Below are 21,562 nucleotides of genomic sequence, written 5' to 3'. Positions count from 1 at the left end.
CCTAGTGATGGCTGTATAATCTGTATGTAGTGAGCTCCCTCTAGTGGTGTTTGTAATCTGTATATAGTAAGCTTCCTCTAGTGGTGGCTGTACAATCTGTATGTAGTGAGCTCCCTCTAGTAGTAGCTATATAATATGTATGTAGTGAGCTCCCTCTAGTGGTGTTTGTAATCTGTATATAGTAAGCTTCCTCTAGTGGTGGCTGTATAATCTGTATGTAATGAGCTCTCTCTAGTGGAGGCTATATAATATGTATGTAGTAAGCTCCCTTTAGTGGTGGCTGTATAATCTGTATGTAGTGAGCTCCCTCTAGTGGTGGCTGTATAATCTGTATGTAGTGAGCTCCCTCTAGTGGTGTCTGTATAATCTGTATGTAGTGAGCTCCCTCTAGTGGTGTCTGTATAATCTGTATGTAGTGAGCTCCCTCTAGTGGTGTCTGTATAATCTGTATGCAGTGAGCTCCCTTTAGTGGTGGCTGTATAATCTGTATGTAGTGAGCTCCTCCTAGTGGTGTTTGTAATCTGCATATAGTGAGTTTCCTCTAGTGGTGGCTGTATAATCTGTATGTAGTGAGCTCCCTCTAGTGGTGGCTATATAATCTGTATGTAGTGAGGTCCCCCTAGTGCCACCTGTAGGCAGCCTGAGTTTTGTCATCTTAATGTGTATGTTGAAGCAGGGGACATGAAGTTCTGTATGAGAAAACATCTGAACTCTGTAGCTCTCATACACATTATATTAATGCTGGCTGAACCTGTTCATTGGGGGAAGAGGATACTGAACTATCTATTATGGGTGTTTCTAGACTTTCCCCATGCAAATTTCAGTCTTTCATCAAACCCTGTTCCTCTGTCTCAAGGCATTAAGCCTCAGCAGAGATGTCTGATAGCGGCTTACTACTCTCTCCATTTAGTGCATATGTGTTCTCAGATGACCCAAGTGTGTGTGTCTATCCTGCCGGAGCTCTCATGCGCTAATGTGAGGCTAGCTGGAGGACAGCAATGAAACCAATTAAATACATGCAACGGGTCGCCTTCCCCCCAGGGCTCTCTATATCGCGTCCCAGGTGTAGGAATGCCGAGTGGTGTAGTGCGGCCTAAATGTCTCTTTATGTGTGTCATAGTGCTCCTACCTGGATACCGCTGGACCCCAGGCTTTGGCTCCGAAGCAAAAAAAGAGGGAAAAATTGAGGGATTTGAAAGAATAACTTGAGTCCAGACCTTGAGCTGAAGTTCAATGGCAGCTTTACTTGAATAAATGTTTCTTCAAAACAGTTTTCAGGCGTTGTCTTGGTTCCAGCAGGCTTTAGCATGAACTGGCAGGCAAACTCAACTCTGCTTTATCTCTTTCTATCTGGTGTACTGACAAGCTAGCTTAGTAACTTTGATTCCTTCTTTATGCTGCACCTTTCTCCTTAGTCAGACTTTGGTTCTGCCAGAGGACTATGCTCTTGGCTTCTACGGCTTCAAATTTCTGCCTCCATGGCCAGCAGAGCCTAGGGTGCTCTGGCTGGCATGGGCACGTCCAGCACGTCCTTGCTGGGGGTAAACTAGAAACTAAACCTAACTGGTCCCCACCCTTCCTTCAGGAAGTAGGACTAGCCCACTTCTCTCCAGAGGAGGGGGGGGATAGAATAGAATGGCAAGTTCCATTTTCTCTAACTATAGCTCTGCCGTGTTTGCTGCCACCTGCTTGTGAATCAGGCACATTAGATATGAACATTTGCATAACATTAATATAGATGCGCATTGTGGTGAACCTGGACAATAATACATAGGATGGCATTGTGTTAGCCTATTGGAGACAGTAGCAGGTGCCGGAGTGGTAACGAAACTTTGGGGTGTTACATACACTATCTCAAAATGGTAGAAAAATCCTTGACAGGCTGCAATTCACTGCACATAAAGTTATATACAACAGACATCTCATGACACAATATCCCAAAATTATATAATTTAATAATTATATAATTTTTGAGCCAAAAAAGGTAAGGAAGGGACGCTGTCTTATCTACCATTAAACCTTAAAGGATCCGCAAAACACTACGGACGTGTGAATGGACCCTAATAGTAATAATTATGGCGCCCTTCAGCCCCTCCAGCATACATTCCCATGTAAAATACATCACTCCCTGCCTTCAGCCCCTCCAACATACAGTCCCATGTAAAATACAAAACTCCCCCTGCCTTTAGCCCTTCCAGCATACAGTCCCATGTAAATAAAATCACCCTTCCTCTCTTCGCCGCCTGCCGTCAGCCCCTCCAACATACAGTCTCATGTAAAATACATCACTCCCCGCCTTCAGCCCCTCCAACCTACAGTCCCATGTAAAATACAAAACTCCCCCTGCATTTAGCCCTTCCAGCATACAGTCCCCATGTAAAATAATATCACCCCTCCTGCCTTCAGTCCCTCCAGCATACAGTCCCATGTAAAATACATCACTCTCTCTGCCTTCAGCCCCTTCAGCATACAGTCCCATGTAAATAAAATCACCCTTTCTCTCTTTGCCGCCTGCCTTCAGCCCCTCCAGCATACAGTCTCATGTAAAATACATCACTCCCCGCCTTCAGCCCCTCCAACCTACAGTCCCATGTAAAATACAAAACTCCCCCTGCCTTTAGCCCTTCCAGCATACAGCCCCATGTAAAATACATCACTCTCTCTGCCTTCAGCCCCTCCAGCATACAGTCCCATGTAAATAATATCAACCTCCCCTCTCTTCAGACCCCTCTAACAGTCTCCAGTACAAGGATTATTCCTCCTCCCTTCAGCCCCTGCAAAAAGCCCCCCAAGTAGACATAACAGTCAGTCTTCTCCTCCACACACTGACCTGCAGCTTCAGAAAAAATGAATGCCGCCAGCAAAGGAGGCAATATGGAGAATCACCGTACATTAGTACCGCATAGACGATTGCCTTTAGATGATACGAGATGTGCAGCACCTGAAACTACGGATACTGGAAGCCTGTGCTAGCATTTCTCCTGCGGTGTTGCTATCAGTGTGTGAAGAGTGGGAGAAGAGGGTTGCATTGACAATCCAACACAATGGGCAGCACATTGAACACATTTTATAAGTGGTCAGAAACTTGTAAATAACTCATGAAAGAATAAAGTTACGTTAAAACCAAGCACACCATTGTTTTTCTTGTGAAATTCCCAATAGGTTTGATGTGTCAAATGACCCTCTTCCTATTGAAAAAACAAAAGTTGGATTCAAAATGGCCGACTTCAAAATGGCCGCCATGGTCACCACCCATCTTGAAAAGTTTCCCCCCTCACATATACTAATGTGCCACAAACAGGAAGTTAATATCACCAACCATTCCCATTTTATTAAGGTGTATCCATATAAATGGCCCACCCTGTACTTCAGGTTAGTGGTAAATTTGAGTCAATAAGTTTTACCTTTATTTATAAAAATAAAAAAAACATTTACAGAAAATTTAGAAGATGGATTGTGACACCTCATAAAATAGCTATTACTTTTTTTTTTAAAATGGCCCCCGATAATAACTAAAGCCAAGAGGTATTAGTATCATGAGAGATATACTGTGTATACCACTCATATTGTGGGAGGAGCAGCTGCAAAGTGAAAGTAAAAATCCCAGCATGCATCACTGCAAGCCTCGACAGAGGAGCGGTCACATGACATCCCTGGCCGACTGTGATGCCATAGTGACAGCAGCACCTCAGGCGTCATTTCCTCGCAGGTAGAGAAGTGATTTTGACGTCCAGGATATGGTCAAAAGGACATTAGTCTGGTTTATACATTACCAATATATATCGACATAATATCAGGAGCAATATCATCTCAACTATTATCCGGATATATTCCTCCGAAACACTGGACTACCAAACTGGCAACCACATAAGTGACTTTCACTTTTTTCCCCCAATTTTTTTTTTACCGTTTCTATTTTAATCCTTATTTTTAGTTTTTACCCTTATTTTTATATTCTATTTTTGAAGTTGATCAAATACAGCAAACAATGCCTCTGTGATATATTGTCTCTCTATATAGTGGATGTCTGATTGGATTAACCCTAATGTTTCAGGGAGATTAGTCTCACGTCCACATATTTGTATGTGCACTTTATGTTTATAATAAATCTGTATATATTTCTATTCCAGCCGACTATTGATTATACAGCTGAGTGCCCCCCAACCAATCCTTTATCTTTACATATATATGGTATATATACACACACATATATGCATCTCCTCCTCCATGACGGGTACATAGTTCTCCATGGCTTCCCTGGAAAAGGCTTGTACGATGACCTTCTTCATGTTCTTGTGCTGGCTGTCATCCAGAGCCAGTCGGCCCCCAGGATGGTACGGACACCAGCTTGTGCTCCCCCAGGAGGATCTGCCGCACATTTTCAGCGCCCATGATGCGCACGGTCCGGGTTCCAAACAGATGCGTCTTGTAGATGTGTCCGTACTTTCTGCGCTTCACTTGCAGGAGTTTACGTCTCTGTAGCACCTTGGTATGGAGGGGAGCCACTGTCACTTAGCCACTATCTTGGAGCTGTACTCCCTGGTCACCAGTGCCCTGTGCACCATAGTGCTGCCAGTCCTACTGCTGTGGGAGTGGTACTGTTATAGCTGCAGAGACCCCCGCTGCCAGTACCCGCTGCCCCCTGGCACTATGGGCTGCCTTTCTTTGGAGAAACCTTGTGATTGCGCTACAGATACATAAATTCCTGCAACTGAAGCTGAAAGTACGGACACATCTACAAGACGCATTTGTTTGGAACCCCGACCGTGCGCATCATGGGCGCTGAAAATGTGCGGCAGATCCTCCTGGGGGAGCACAAGCTGGTGTCCGTGCACTGGCCGGAATCAGTCTGTACCATCTTGGGGGCTGACTGCCTCTCCAATCTGCATGACAAGCACATGAAGGAACACATGCAGTGGCAAAACTAGAGGTCTATGGGCCCCATGGCAAACTTTGATATGAGCCCCCCCCCCACCAAGCCCATATATATTCCCACTTTGACCTCTCTTTATATATCTTCAATTTCCCCCCTCTGTATATATATCCATTTTGCCCCCTTTTTATATATATTCCATTTTGCCCCCTCTGTGTATATGGACGGCTGCCCTCTATAAGGACGCTATAGAGGGCAGCCAAATCCATGAACCCTATAGAGGGCAGCTGAATCCATGGACCCTATAAATGGAAGCTGAATTCAAGGACCCTATATAGGCTATCTATATCCATGGACCCTATATAGGGTAGCTATATCCATGGACCCTATATAGGGTAGCTATATCCATGGACCCTATGAATGACCTCTGATTCCATGGATCCTACAGAGGACAGCAAAATCCATGGCTATTTTATTTGGGGAGCTAAATCCATGGACCAGTTCAAGCTATGGACCCTATAGAGAGCAGCGGAATTCATTGACCCTATGGATGACCACTGATTCCATGGACCCTACAAAGGGCAACTAATGATACCAACCCTACAGAGGGCACCTGTGTAAATGGACTACTGTAAAAACTGTACTGAGGCCAGCTGAATCCAGGGAGCCTATGGAGGGCAAGAAACGTACAGACATCCATGGAACCTACAGTGAGCTGTACTCACTCGGTTCCTTCCCTGAATGGCCTTGCACAGGGTCGCGGGCTTGTGCTGGATCTGCGGGGAGCATCGCTCTGTGCGGGGCAGGCGGCGGATGCTGATGCGCCGGGGTGAGCCGGGCTCTCGGTTGTTGCAGGGGAAGTTTTTAGGAGTTTTGTAAAAGGTTTTTAACCCCTTCATGACACAGCCATTTTTTCCATTTACCACTTTATGTGGTAATAACTTTAAAATGCTTTTACTTATCCAAGCCATTCTGAGATTCTTTTCTCGTCACATATTGTACTTCAAGACAGTGGTAAATTTGAGTCAAAATATTTCATTTTTATTTATAAAAAAAAAAAAAATCTACAAAAAATTTGCAATTTTCAAAATGTCAATTTATCTGCTTTTAAAATACCGTAGATAGTGATACCTCATATAATAGTTATTACTTTACATTTCCCATATGTCTACTTCATGTTTGGATCATTTTGTAAATTACATTTTCTTTTTTTGGGACGTTAGAAGGCTTAGAAGTTTAGAAGCAATTCTTAAAAATTTTTTGAGAATTTCCAAAACCCAATTTTTAAGGACCAGTTCTGGTCTGAAGTCACTTTGTGAGGCTTACATAATAGAAACCACCCATATATGGCCCCACTTTAGAGACTACACCCCTCAAGGTATTCAAAACTGATTTTACATACTTTGTTAACCCTTTTTCTGCTAACAAAGCAAGGGTTAACAGCCAAACAAAACTCAATATTTATTACCCTAAGGCCTCATGCACACGACCGTTGTTTTGGTCCGCATCCGTGCCGCAGTTTTTGCGGCTTGGATGTGGACCCATTCACTTTAATGGGGCCGCAAAAGATGCGGACAGCACTCCGTGTGCTTTCCGCATCCGTTGCACTGTTCCGTGCCCCCGCAAAAAAAATATAACATGTCCTATTCTTGTCCGTTTTGCGGACAAGAATAGGCATTTCTACAATGGGCTTCCGTTTTTTGCGGACCGCATGAGGCTTAATTCTGTAGTTTACAGAAACACCCCATATGTGGTCAGAAACTGCTGTACGAGCACATGGCAGGGCGCAGAAGGAAAGGAACGCCATATGGTTTTTGGAGGGCAGATTTCACTGGGACAATTTTAAGTTGCCATATCACATTTGATGACCCCCTGATCCACCCCTAGAGTAAAAACTCCAAAAGAAGACCCCATTTTGGAATCTACAGGATAAGTTGGCAGTTTTGTTGGTACTATTTTAGGGTACATATGATTTTTGGTTGCTCTATATTGCACTCTTTGTGAGGCAAGGAAACAAAAAATAGCTGTTTTGGCACCGTTTTTATTTTTTGTTATTTACGATGTTCATCTGACAGGTTAGATCATGTGGTATTTTTATAGAGCAGGTTGTTACGGATGCGACAATACCAAATCTGACATTTTTTGGTTGTTTGTTTCAGTTTTACATAATAAAGCATTTTTGAAAAAAAATAAATTTTTTGTTTCTCCTTGTTCTGAAAGCCATAGTTTTATTTTTATTTTTTGGGCGACTTATGTAGGGGCTTATTTTTTTTGTATGAGATGGCGGTTTGATTGGTACTATTTTGGGGGGGAAATGCCTTTTTGATTGCTTGGTAGTATACTTTTTGTGATGTAAGGTGACAAAAAATTGCTTTTTTTACACCGTTTTTATATATTTTTTTACAGTGTTCACCTGAGGGGTTTAGGTCATGAGATATTTTCATAGAGCTGGTTCTTACGGACGCGGCGATACCTAATATGTATACTTTTTTTTTAATTTATTTTACTTTAACAAAATGATAGCATTATTGAGAGCCATATATTTTATGAGAGCCATATATTTTTTTACTTTTTTAAACTTTTTTTTTACCCAGACCCACTTGGTTCATGAAGATCCAGTGGGTCTGATGCCTATATAATACACTACAGTACATTATATAGTGTACTGTAGTGTATTTTGACTTTACACACAGGCTGGGCTACACCATGGCAAGCGGGAGGCTGTGAAGGCGTCCAGTTGCCATGGTAACCATCAGCCGCTGCCACAACAGAGCAGAGGCTGATGGGGGAGGGAGCGCCCTCCTCCCTCTGTAATCCCGTCAAGTATCGGGTGGCTGTGTTCTGCCAGATTCCAATACCTTGGCAGAACGCTATACCGGAAGTGACGCGGCCGCACAGGAACCAGCTGGAGGAGGGTGTGTGTGGCACTGCGCAAGCGCACATCTACTGGATTAGCCGAAAATCATTGCAGCGCCGCGGGAGAAGGACTTTATGCGCATACGCGAAACCGTACACCGCGCGTGCGAACTTAGGGGTAGGTAGATTTTCCAGCGCAAAATGTTCCTTCAGATCTCCCTACCCCTGAGTGTGCACGCGCTCACAAATCATCAGGAACAGTTCATCCTTACCGCAGAGCTGAGTGCAGAATATCGAGGTCACCACATAGCAGAGCTGAGTGCGGGATATTGGGGGACACTGCAGAGCTGAGTGCTGGATATTGGGGTCACCACACAGAGGAGCTGAGTGCTGGACTCAGCTCTGCGGTAAGGATGAACTGCTCCTGATGATTTGTGTGCGCGTGCGCACTCAGGGGTAGGGAGATCTGATGGAACATTTTGCGCTGGAAAATCTACCTACCCCTAAGTGCGCACGCGTGGTGTACGGTTTCGCGCATGAAGTCCTTCTCCCGCTTGCGCAGCACTGCACACACCCTCCTCTAGCTGGTTCCTGTGCGGCTGCGTCACTTCCGGTGTGGCCACGTCACATCCTGAAAATTAGAGAGGGGAGGGGGAGAGGGTGTCGGGGGATCGCGCACCCGTCTACCCGCTTGCTCAGTGGGGCCAGCAATAAAATGAGGGGGCACATTGAGGGCTGCAGGGGGGGGTATTATATCTACATCTTAGAAGGTTCTGATCTCCACAGTCACGAACTGTGGAGATCAGAACCTTTCAGACGGCATTAGAAGACACGGCTGCACTTCCTCACAACAGGGGAGAAGAGGCGGCGTGAAGGGGACACATGCCCGGCATCCATCTGGCGGACTGCTGGAAAGTTTATGAGTTGTCCGCCGCACTGTATTTGTCATGTGACAGGAGAGCGGGGCCGTTCCTCCGTGCACTCTATAGATATACTACCAGTACAGCGGCAGTGACGGGCACCATGAAGCCGGGCACACGTACCATCAGGTGCTTCTGTAGACAACACAGGAGGGCACTGGCGCTGGATACATGTCACTTCATGGTGGCGGGCTTGTGCTGGATCTGCGGGCGGCGGATGCTGATGCGCTGGGCTTTCGGGTGCGCTGTGGCTCTGCGGCGGAGGCTAGGACCCTGGACACAGTACAAGCGCCGGATGGGGGGGTGGGGGCATAGGGTTATGTGAGGCTGGGGCAGAGGCAGACTGGGCATGCGCTGCGATGGTGAGGAAAAGCAGCGCATGCGCATTTACTCTGCAGGCATGGACGAACTGGCTGCACGGCAGAGCGGGGCTCAGGGGGCGTGGCTTCAGGTTGTATTAAAAACAGGCAAATCTACTTAAAGAGATATATTAGGAAATATACCTTTTCCTTGCCTCCCACACAGTAGTAGAAAATACACGGAGAGTGGCCAACCCCTTTAACTTTCATCATATGTATACCTTATGTTGGCATCATTTTGTAAATGTCATTTTTTTTTTTTTTGAAAGCTTAGAATTTTAGAAGCAATTTTTTACATTTTCAAGAAAATTTAAAAAACCCACGTTTTAAAGGACCAATTCAGTTATGAAGTGACTTTGAGGGACTTGAATAATTGAGACCACCCATAAATGACCTCAATTTAGAAACTGCACTCCTCAAACTGATTTTACAAACTTTGTTAACCCTTTAGTTGTCCCACAAGAATAAAAGGAATATGGAGGTGAAATTATAAAATTTCCCCTTTTTTTGCAGATTTACCATTTTAATCAACATTTCCTGTAACACAGCAAGGGTAAACAGCCAAACAAACCTCCCTATGTTTTACCCTGATTCTACAGTTTACAGAAACACCACATATGTGGTCATAAACTGCTGTATGGGTACAAGGCAGGGCTCGAAAGGCAAGGAGCACCATATGGTTGTTGAAGGGCAGATTTAGCTGGAATATTTTTTGGGTGCTATGATGCATTTGAAGATACCATGCTGTACCTCTACAGTTGAAACCTCCCAAAAGTGAACCCACTTTGGAACTTACACCCTTAAGGAATTTTTCAAGGGGTGCAGTGAGCACTTGGGCCCAACAGGCTTTTCATAGAACTTAGAAACACTTGGCCGTGAAAATGAAAAATTACATGTTTTACAAGAAAATGCAGTTTTAGCCCCAAATGGCTTCATAAACTGCTGTATGGGTGCACAGCAGGGCACAGAAAGGAAGGAGCGCCATGTGCATTTCAGGCCTAGTTTGATGATTTATACAGCATTTACTGACAACTGCAGAGGCTCTGAGGTGAAATATAAAAAAAGACACCTCCAAGAAGTGACCCCATTATAGAAACCACACCCCTCAGAGAATTTGAGTAGTGAGCATTTTGACCCCACTAGTGTTTGCCAAAAATTCCCAGCAGATGGTGCAAAGTTAAAATTGCAATTTTTACACAGGTGTGCTATTCCTAATATCTTGTGCCCAGTATATGCCAGTGTGAAAAGTGAGTCCTCTTATTATTATATGGTGCCTCCTAGTTTTAGAAGCACCCTACTTGTGGCCTGGACATACAGGAGGGCTCAGGTGTAAAAGAGCACCATGCACATTTGAGGCCCAATCTGGTGATTTACGCATTTTGTGCTGACAGCTGTAGAGGTTCTGGGGAGAAATAAATGGACCCCGAGAAGTGACCCTATGTCAAAAACTGCACCCCTCAAGATATTTATTAACCCCTTAGGGACCCATGACATATCGGTACGGCATGGTTCCCGAGTCCTTAAGGTCCCATGACTTACCGGTGCGTCATGTGTTGTTCCGATCACTGCCGCTCGGCTAAATGCGCGGGGGGCAGTGTCGGAGATCGCCGCAAACCGCAGGTCAATTCAGACCTGCGGTTTGCGGCTTTCACCTGGTGCGACGGCGGTGGTCGGCGGTGCCATCGGGCTGTGGGGTGGAACCAGTGGCATGGAAGGCAGCGCGATGCCTAAGGAAGGCATCGCGCTGCCTTCCGGTGAAGAGCCTGTGAGATCCAGCCCCTTGGATCTCACAGGCCGGAAGCTGTATGCGTAATGCACACTGTATTACTCATACAGCCAATGCATTCCAATACAGAAGTATTGGAATGCATTGTAAAGGATTAGACACCCAAAAGTTCAAGTCCCAAAGTGGAACAAAAAATAAAGTGAAAAAAAAAGTTGAAAAAGAAAGTTTTCCCCCCAAAAAATTAAAAGTTTCAAGTGAAAATAAACAAAAACGTCATTTTCTCCAAATAAAGTAAAAAAAAATTGGTAAAAAATAGGGAGGAAAAAAAAAGTATACATATTAGGTATCGCCGTGTCCGTATCGACGGACTCTATAAACCTATCACATGAACTAACCCCTCAGATGAACACCGTAAAAAATAAAAACTGTGCTAAATAAACCATTTTTTGGCACCTTACATCACAAAAAGTGCAACAGCAAGCGATGAAAAAAGGCGTTTGCCCACCAAAATAGTACCAATCTAACCGTCACCGCATCCCGCAAAAAATGAGCCCCTACCTGAGACAATCGCCCAAAAAATAAAAAAAACTATGGCTCAGAATATGGAGACACTAAAACATCATTTTTTTTGTTTTAAAAAAGCTGTTATTGTGTAAAACTTACATAAATAAAAAAAAAGTATACATATTTGATGTCGCCGCGTTCGTATCGACCGGCTCTATAAAAATATCACATGACCTAACCCCTCCTATGCACACTGTCAAAAATAAAAAATAAAAACTGTGCTAAATAAACCATTTTTTGTCACCTTACATCACAAAAAGTGTAATAGCAAGCGATCAAAAAGTCACACGCACCCCAAAATAGTGCCAATCAAACCGTCATCTCATCCCGTAAAAATAAGACCCTACCTAAGATACTCGCCCAAAAACTGAAAAAAATATGGCTCTCAGAATATGGAGACACTAAAACATGATTTTTTTTTTTGTTTCAAAAATGATATTATTGTGTAAAACTTACTTAAATAAAAAGAAGTATACATATTAGGTATCGCCGCGTCCGTATCGACCAGCTCTATAAAAATATCACATGACCTAACCCCTCAGATGAATACCGTAAAAAATTTAAAATAAAAACTGTGCTAAATAAACCATTTTTTGTCACCTTACATTACAAAAAGTGTAATAGCAAGCGATCAAAAAGTCACACGCAACCCAAAATAGTGCCAATAAAACCGTCATCTCATCCCGCAAAAATCATACCCTACCCAAGGTAATCGCCCAAAAACTGAAAAAATTATGGCTCTCAGACTATGAAAACACTAAAACATGATTTTTTTGAGCTTCAAAAAAAGAAATCATTGTGTAAAACTTACATAAATAAAAAAAAGTATACATATTAGGTATCGCCGCATCCGTGACAACCTGGTCTATAAAAATACCACATGATCTAACCTGTCAGATGAATGTTGTAAATAACAAAAAATAAAAACGGTGCCAAAACAGCTATTTCTTGGTATCTTGCCTCACAAAAAGTATAATATAGAGCAACCAAAAATCATATGCACCCTAAACTAGTACCAACAATACTGCCACCCTATCCCGTAGTTTCTAAAATGGAGCCACTTTTTTGGAGTTTGTACTCTAGGGGTGCATCAGGGGGGCTTCAAATGGGACATGGTGTCAAAAAAACCAGTCCAGCAAAATCTGCCTTCCAAAAACCGTATGGCATTCCTTTCCCTCTACGCCCTACCGTGTGCCCGTACAGCTGTTTACGACCACATATGGGGTGTTTCTGTAAACTACAGAATCAGGGCCATAAATATTGAGTTTTGTTTGGCTGTTAACCCTTGCTTTGTTACTGGGAAAAATGGATTAAAATGGAAAATTTGCCCAAAAATTGAAATTCTGAAATTTCATCTCCATTTGCCAATAACTCTTGTGGAACACCTAAAGGGTTAACAACGTTTGTAAAATCTGTTTTGAATACCTTGAGGGGTGTAGTTTCTTAGATGGGGTCACTTTTATGGAGTTTCTACTCTAGGGGTGCATCAGGGGGGCTTCAAATGGGACATGGTGTCAAAAAAAACAGTCCAGCAAAACCTGCCTTCCAAAAACCGTACGGCATTCCTTTCCTTCTGCGCCCTGCCGTGTGCCCGTACAGCGGTTTACGACCACATATGGGGTGTTTATGTAAACTACTGAATCAGGGCCATAAATATTGAGTTTGGTTTGGCTGTTAACCCTTGCTTTGTAACTGGAAAAAAATTATTAAAATGGAAAATCTGCCAAAAAAGTGAAATTTTGAAATTGTATCTCTATTTTCCATTAATTCTTGTGGAACACCGAAAGGGTTAACAACGTTTGTAAAATCAGTTTTTAATACCTTGAGGGGTTTAGTTTATAGAATGGGGTCATTTTTGGGTGGTTTCTATTATGTAAGCCTCGCAAAGTGACTTCAGACCTGAACTGGTCCCTAAAAATTGCGTTTTTGAAAATTTCAGACAAATTTCAAGATTTGCTTCTAAACTTCTAAGCCTTGTAACATCCCCAAAAAATAAAATATCATTCCCAAAATGATCCAAACATGAAGTAGACAAATGGGGAATGTAAAATAATAACTATTTTTGGAGGTATTACTATGTTTTATAGAAGTAGAGAAATAAAAACTTGGAAATTTGCCATTTCTTTAAAATTTTTTGTAAATTTGGTATTTTTTTATAAATAAAATGAATTTTTTTTACTTCATTTTTCCAGTGTCATGAAGTACAATATGTGACGAAAAAACGATCTCAGAACGGCCTGGTTAAGTCAAAGCGTTTTAAAGTTATCAGCACTTAAAGTGACACTGGTCAGATTTGCAAAAAATGGCCTGGTCCTTAAGGTGAAATAGGAGCAACACTAGGAGATGTCACGCTCATCCACAGGAAGCCAGGAGCCCGGACCTCGCCCTGAACCTTAGGCGCACAACGGATCCCAATAAAAAGAAAGACGGTCCAGCTACACTGAAAAATACTTGAGGCTTTATTTAATCCCGTGCAGATAAAAACCAACATACAGCAATGCAGAAAATCGACCGGTTTCGGATCACTGTAGATGTGGATCCTTAGTCATGATGTGCACATCATGACTAAGGATCCACATCTACAGTGATCCGAAACCGGTCGATTTTCTGCATTGCTGTATGTTGGTTTTTATCTGCACGGGATTAAATAAAGCCTCAAGTATTTTTCAGTGTAGCTGGACCGTCTTTCTTTTTATTAAGGTGAAATAGGGCTGAGTCCTTAAGGGGATAAGAGTGGAGTACGGAGTACAAAAATGCCATAAATGTGGGTGGAAACTGCGGTTTGGGTACGCTGCAGGGTTCAGAAGGGAAAGACCACCTTTTGCAGCACTGATTTGATGGATTGGACTACGGGTCTCTCAACGCAGCTGAGTGAGGACTTTTGCAGGATGAGTTGCCATTGTCTTTGGTTCTATTTTGGGGTACTTTTTGTTTACTTTTTATTTAAATTTTTGGGAAGCAGGATAAACTGCTTTTTGGGTTTTGTTATTATGGCGTGCACTGTGCGGGAAAAATGGCAGGTTATCTTTATTCTGCTGGTCAGTAAGATTACATGTTTTTTTCACAGTGTTGAACTGACAAGGAAGGTCATGTGATATTTTTTATAGAGCAGGTTGTTGCAGATGCGGCAATAGCTAATATGTCTACTTTTTTGTTTTTGTTTTACACAATGAAAGCATTTTTGAAAAGAAAATGTTTTTGTGTCGCCATTTTCTGAGAGCCATATTTTTTATTTTTTCAGCCGATTGTCTTGTGTAAGAGCTCATTTTTTGTGGCATGAGATGAACTTTTTATTGGTACAATTTAGGGGTACATAGTACTGTATGATTGCTTGATATTACACGTTTTGTGAGGCAAGGTGACCAAAAAATGGCTGTCCTGCCACAGTTTTTATTTTATTAATTTTTTATGGGAGTAGTTCATGTGATATTTTCTATAGATCCAGTCGTTATGGACACGGTGATAGCTATTATATATTTTCCTTTTTTTCTATTTTTTTTACAATTTAAAATTACTTGATTATGAGAAAGGGCACTTTTTTATTTTTTTTGCTTTAAACTTTTCTTTTATTATTTTGTTAAATCCTTTTTTTTTTTTTACTTAGTTTTTTTACTTTATATTTTTGTCCCACTATGGGACTTCAACTTTTGAGGGGATCTGATCCCCTCTACAATGCATCAATGCATTACAATACATCGTGCATTGTAATGCACTGAACTGTCAGTTTTACACCGACAGTGTGCCTGAGGGGGGGCCTTATAGGCCTCCGTAGCTGGCAGGCCTTGAGGCCTGTGTAAGGCATCGGGCTGCCTTAGCAGTCATCGGGCATAGAAAGGGTTAATATGCCGGCATCCAGCAGCGGATACAGCAGAGGCTCGGCAGTCAGTAACAGCTCTTGCACCGGCCGATCAGTACGCCATAAATGTATGGCGCTGGCACTTAAGTTACCATCCGAATAATAGGTGCTATTCTCTATAAGGCCCTAGATCCCCCAGGAATATTATAAATTAACCCATAGACCACCATGGATGATGCCTATTACCATTTACCCTTTCATCACCCTAGACCACCAGAAATATTAGCCAATAATACATTTTCTTTGAGAACCCCTTTTAAAAGAATCAGATCTTAATCAAATTAAAGGAACAGTTTAATATCTTGTTTGTGCCCCTCCCCCATGTTCTTCCTATATACTTACTGTATGCATTTACTTATTTCACAGTGAACTTTTTGTTTTGTCTGACTTGTAACGGATTAGTTGGATGCAGTTGTGAAAATACCGCTATCTGCTCCCCAGAACATGACGCCTGTTTGACTATAATTCTAAGTTTCAACCATGGTATGTATATACGGAGGACACGTGCTACATCTGTTTTGAGTTGTTGTTTTTTTTTTATAGTCGCTTGTGAAAATCAGTTCCGGCGTTCCTGAGAAAAAAGACCTATGCAGGGGCGTAACCAGGAAAAGATAAACTTTTAATCCAATCCCCTTTCCCCCAACCAACTTACCTGCAACCCTCCCCCAGCAGGCAGTCAAGACCACCCACTTTGCACCCACCAGTCATGTAAAGGAGGAGTCAAAAGTTAACTTTACAGTGTACCTCCCAGACTCTATATGCCCTCGTGTGGGAGCACTAAGGGGGCATAACTACTGTATGGGGCAGTAAGGGGCCATAACTACTGTATGGGGGCACTTAGGGGTCATAACTACTGTATGGGGGCACCAAGGGGCCATAACTACTGTATGGGGGCACTAAGGGGCCATAACTACTGTATGCGAGCACTAAGGGGTCATAACTACTGTATGGGGGCACTAAGGGGCCATAACTACTGTATGGGGGCACTAAGGGGCCATAACTACTGTATGCGAGCACTAAGGGGTCAAAACTACTGTATGGGGGCATTAAGGGGCCATAACTACTGTATGGGGGCACTAAGGGGTCATAACTACTGTATGGGGGCACTAAGGGGCCATAACTACTGTATGGGGGCACTAAGGGGCCATAACTACTGTATGGGGGCACTAAGGGGCCATAACTACTGTATGCGAGCACTAAGGGGTCATAACTACTGTATGGGGACACTAAGGGGCCATAACTACTGTATGGGGGCACTAAGGGGCCATAACTACTGTATGGGGGCACTAATGGGCCATAACTACTGTATGCGAGCACTAAGGGGTCATAACTACTGTATGGGGGCACTAAGGGGCCATAACTACTGTATGGGGGCACTAAGGGGCCATAACTACTGTATGGGAGCACTAAGGGGCCATAACTACTGTATGGGGGCACTAAGGGGCCATAACTACTGTATGGGAGCACTAAGGGGCCATAACTACTGTATGGGGGCACTAAGGGGCCATAACTACTGTATGCGAGCACTAAGGGGTCATAACTACTGTATGGGGGCACTAAGGGGCCATAACTACTGTATGGGGGCACTAAGGGGCCATAACTACTGTATGCGAGCACTAAGGGGTCATAACTACTGTATGGGGGCACTAAGGGGCCATAGCTACTGTATGGGGGCACTAAGGGGTCATAACTACTGTATGGGGGCACTAAGGGGCCATAACTACTGTATGGGGGCACTAAGGGGCCATAACTACTGTATGGGGGCACTAAGGGGCCATAACTACTGTATGCGAGCACTAAGGGGTCAAAACTACTGTATGGGGGCATTAAGGGGCCATAACTACTGTATGGGGGCACTAAGGGGCCATAACTACTGTATGGGGGCACTAAGGGGCCATAACTACTGTATGCGAGCACTAAGGGGTCATAACTACTGTATGGGGGCACTAAGGGGCCATAACTACTGTATGGGGGCACTAAGGGGCCATAACTACTGTATGGGGGCACTAATGGGCCATAACTACTGTATGCGAGCACTAAGGGGTCATAACTACTGTATGGGGGCACTAAGGGGCCATAACTACTATATGGGGGCACTAAGGGGCCATAACTACTGTATGGGAGCACTAAGGGGCCATAACTACTGTATGGGGGCACTAAGGGGCCATAACTACTGTATGCGAGCACTAAGGGGCATACAGTGAGGAACAGGAGTATTTGAACACCCTGCGATTTTGCAAGTTCTCCCACTTAGAAATCATGGAGGGGTCTGAAATGCACATTGTAGGTGCATTCCTGCTCTGAGAGACAAAATAATAAAATAAAAAAATACAGGAAATCACATTGTATGATTTTTAAAGAATTTCTTTCTCTTGCACTGCTGAACATAAGTATTTGAACACCTGAGAAACAGCAAGAATTCTGTCTCTCAAAGACCTGTTACTGTGCCTTTAAAAAGTCCACCTCTACTCCACTCATTAATCTAACTTAGTGGCACCTGTCTGAGCTCTGTAAAGACCCCCTGTCCACCCCACAGTCAGTCAGACGCCAACTACTACCATGGGCAAGACCAAAGAGCTGTCAAAAGACACCAGAGACAAAATTGTGGACCTCCACAAGGCTGGAAAGGGCTACGGGGCAATTGCCAAGCAGCTTGGTGAAAATAGATCAACTGTTGGAGCAATTGTTAGAAAATGGAAGAGGCTAAAGACGACTGTCAGTCTCCTTCGGACTGGGGCTCCATGCAAGATCTCACCTCGTGGGGTATCACTGATGATAAGAAAGGTGAGGAATCAGCCCAGAACTACAGGGAGGAGATGGTCAATGACATGAAGAGAGCGGGGACCACAGCTTCAGAGGTCACTGTCGGTAGAACACTACGCCATCATGGTTTCAAATCATGCATTGCACAGAAGGTTCTTCTGCTCAAGTCATCACATGTCCAAGCCCGTCTGAAGTTTGCCAATGACCATCTGGATGATCCAGAGGAGGCCTGGGAGAAAGTCATGTGGTCAGTGGAGACCAAAGTATAACTTTTTGGTCTAAACTTCACTCGTCGTGTTTGGAGGAAAAAGAAGATGAGTTGCATCCCAAGAACACCATCCCTACTGTGAAGCATGGGGGGGTAACATCATGCTTTGGGGGGGGGGGCTTTTCTGCGAAGGGCACAGGACGGCTGCACTGCATTAAGGAGAGGATGAATGGGGCCATTTATTGTGAGATTTTGAGCCACAACCCCCTTCCTTCAGTCAGAGCATTGAAGATGGGTCATGGCTGGGTCTTCCAACATGACAACGACCCGAAGCACACAGCCAGGATGACCAAGGAGCGGCTCCGTAAGAAGCATATCAAGGTTCTGGAGTGGCCTAGCCAGTCTCCAGAACTAAATACAATAGAACATCTTTGGAGGGAGCTGAAACTCTGTGTTGCTCAGCGACAGCCCCGAAACCTGGCAGATCTAGAGGAGATCTGTGTGGAGGAGTGGGACACAATCCCTGTGTGTGCAAACCTGGTCAGGAACTGCAGGAAACGTCCGACCTATGGAACTGCAAACAAAGGCATCTGTACCAAATATTAACCCTGATTTTCTCAGGTGTTCAAACACTTATGTTCAGCAGTGCAAGACAAATACATTCTCTAAAAATCATACAATGTGATTTAAAAAAAAAAAAATCTGTCTCTCAGAGTGGGAATGCACCTACAATGTGAATTTCGGACCCCTCCATGATTTCTAAGTGGGAGAACTTGTAAAATCGCAGGGTGTTCAAATACTTCTGTTCCTCACTGTAACTACTGTGTGGGGCACTAAGGAGGTATAACTACTGTATAGGGCACTAAGGAGGTATAACTACTATGTGGGAGCACCAAGAGGGCATAACTACTGTATGGGGCACAGGGGCCTAACTACTACATGGAGGCACTAAAGGGCACTAAAGGGGCATAAGTACTGTGTGGGGCACTAAGGGGGCACAACTACTGATTTGTGTGGGGCACTAAAGAACATAACTACTATGTGGGGCAGTAAGAGGGCATAACTACTTTGTTGGGGCACAAAGGGGGAATACTATAAAATTAACTCTTGACATATGTTTTACATGACTACATTTTACATTACATGTTCTTGACTAGCCGTGGGAGGAGGGGCTGCAGGGAAGTCACTCTCGGGTGTGGAGGGCACATTCATAAATCTGCTATGAGGCCGAGCGTTTTCTAGTTATGCCCCTGCTTTTTCTGCTTTATGCAAATTCATGGCCACCAGTGGAAAGCTGAAAAGCTGAGGTGCAGAGTGTCTGGGCCCCGTCTCCCGGTGCACTGAAGCCAGAATTTGCATACATACCATCATTTTAATTAGCAGAAACAACCCTAGCAGGGATTATGATTGTTTTAATAGGGTTGATCCTGTGACAATAGCCTTCAAACTCCAGCCTGATTATGATATAGCCATTTTGCTAACTTCAACATCTCACTCATTTTTACAAATAAAGATTCGGGGTTAATGATAATGCTCCTGTAATAGCCCTGGCAGTCTAGAGGGGTCGAGGAGTCAATACCTGGAGCTGCCACTAGATGGAGCTCCCCTGGAACACAATGACCCAGCGCGCAGTGAGCTCCCCCTGGTGGTCACAGATTTTTTTTCCATCTACCTTCATGTTTTCTCCTTAAAGGAAGGTTTCTGGGTACAAGGAAATCCTTTGCTCCAGCGATGCAGGAATCTCATGACACATGAACCATCAGAGGACATCCAGGGATAGTACAGAGGCACAGCAGCCCGCCCTGCTGACAGTATACCGCTCCATGCTCTGTGGGCAGTATTTCCCATAATGCAGTTTTCCCAGGTCACCATCACCCTTTTCCACGATGTGACCTAATAGCAAAAAATATAGTATTTTCCCTGACGCTGAGCGGCTTAATGTGTACAGTGACCGAGAGAGGAGAAAGAGCCGTAAGACTGAAGGATTCACACAGGTTATAATGTGGCGCCTTCTGCTGGCTACAATATAAGACTGTGATAATGCTACATTGTTACTATGTTACCTGTTAGGCCGCCATGATTAATCAATTCCTCACGATCCAGACGCTGCAGAACTACTGTGTCACAGGGAGGATGGAGGGGATGTGGCAACTAGACCTAACTTTCGACATTTGCTTCCCTGGAGATTTTATTTTTGGGAAGCTCCACCTTCAAATACCCCAGAATAATTGCTCAGGTGCGCCCACCGACAGCCCCAGAGAGCCCCTATACTGTGCCCTTATACATATTGCTCATGTGCTCCTATAAATAGTGCTGTAGTGCTATAATTATCAGTACCAGAGTGCCGCCATAACAGTGCTTTCCATAGTGCTCCTACAAATAATGCTGCTAAGAGACACTCCATGTGAACAGTGCCATGTAGACAGTGGCCCTATAGCCAGTTCCATACAGAGAGGGCCTCCATAACCAGTGCCATGTAGACAATGATCCTATAACCAGTGCCATGTAGACAATGATCCTATAACCAGTGCCATGTAGACAGTGACCTATAACCAGTGCCATGCAGACAGTGACCTATAACCAGTGCCATGTAGACAATGATCCTATGACCAGTGCCATGTAGACAGTGACCTATAACCAGTGCCATGTAGACAGTGATCTATAACCAGTGCCATGTAGACAGTGACCTATAACCAGTGCCATGTAGACAGTGACCTATAACCAGTGCCATGTAGACAGTGACCTATAACCAGTGCCATGTAGACAGTGACCTATAACCAGTGCCATGTAGACAGTGACCCTATAACCAGTGCCATAACAGTGACCTATAACCAGTGCCTTGTAGACAGTGACCTATAACCAGTGCCATGTAGACAGTGATCTATAACCAGTGCCATGTAGACAGTGACCTATAACCAGTGCCATGTAGACAGTGACCTATAACCAGTGCCATGTAGACAGTGACCTATAACCAGAGCCATGTAGACAGTGACCTATAACCAGTGCCATGTAGACAGTGACCCTATAACCAGTGCCATAACAGTGACCTATAACCAGTGCCTTGTAGACAGTGACCTATAACCAGTGCCATGCAGACAGTGACCTATAACCAGTGCCATGTAGACAATGATCCTATAACCAGTGCCATGTAGACAGTGACCTATAACCAGTGCCATGTATACAGTGACCTATAACCAGTGCCATGTAGACAATGATCCTATAACCAGTGCCATGTAGACAGTTACCTATAACCAGTGCCATGTAGACAATGATCCTATAACCAGTGCCATGTAGACAATGATCCTATAACCAGTGCCATGTAGACAATGATCCTATAACCAGTGCCATGTAGACAATGATCCTATAACCAGTGCCATGTAGACAGTTACCTATAACCAGTGCCATGTAGACAATGATCCTATAACCAGTGACATGTA

At 43.9% G+C, this 21,562-nt stretch overlaps 1 protein-coding gene across 1 annotated transcript in view; it reads left to right on the top strand.

Moving 5' to 3' along the window:
- The window catches only part of LOC120987313, a 64,402-nt gene that overhangs the window by 24,394 nt on the left and 18,446 nt on the right, over nucleotides 1-21,562 (top strand). The window contains exon 6 of the mRNA XM_040415883.1: nucleotides 15,521-15,637. Coding sequence (XP_040271817.1) covers nucleotides 15,521-15,637 — 117 coding nt within the window. The remainder of the gene's footprint in view (nucleotides 1-15,520; nucleotides 15,638-21,562) is intronic.

The sequence above is a fragment of the Bufo bufo genome, chromosome 1, assembly GCF_905171765.1.
Source record: "Bufo bufo chromosome 1, aBufBuf1.1, whole genome shotgun sequence".
Classification (NCBI taxonomy): domain Eukaryota; kingdom Metazoa; phylum Chordata; class Amphibia; order Anura; family Bufonidae; genus Bufo; species Bufo bufo.
The sequence above is the reverse complement of the archived record's forward strand: the minus strand, read 5'-3'. Positions and strand labels throughout refer to the sequence as shown.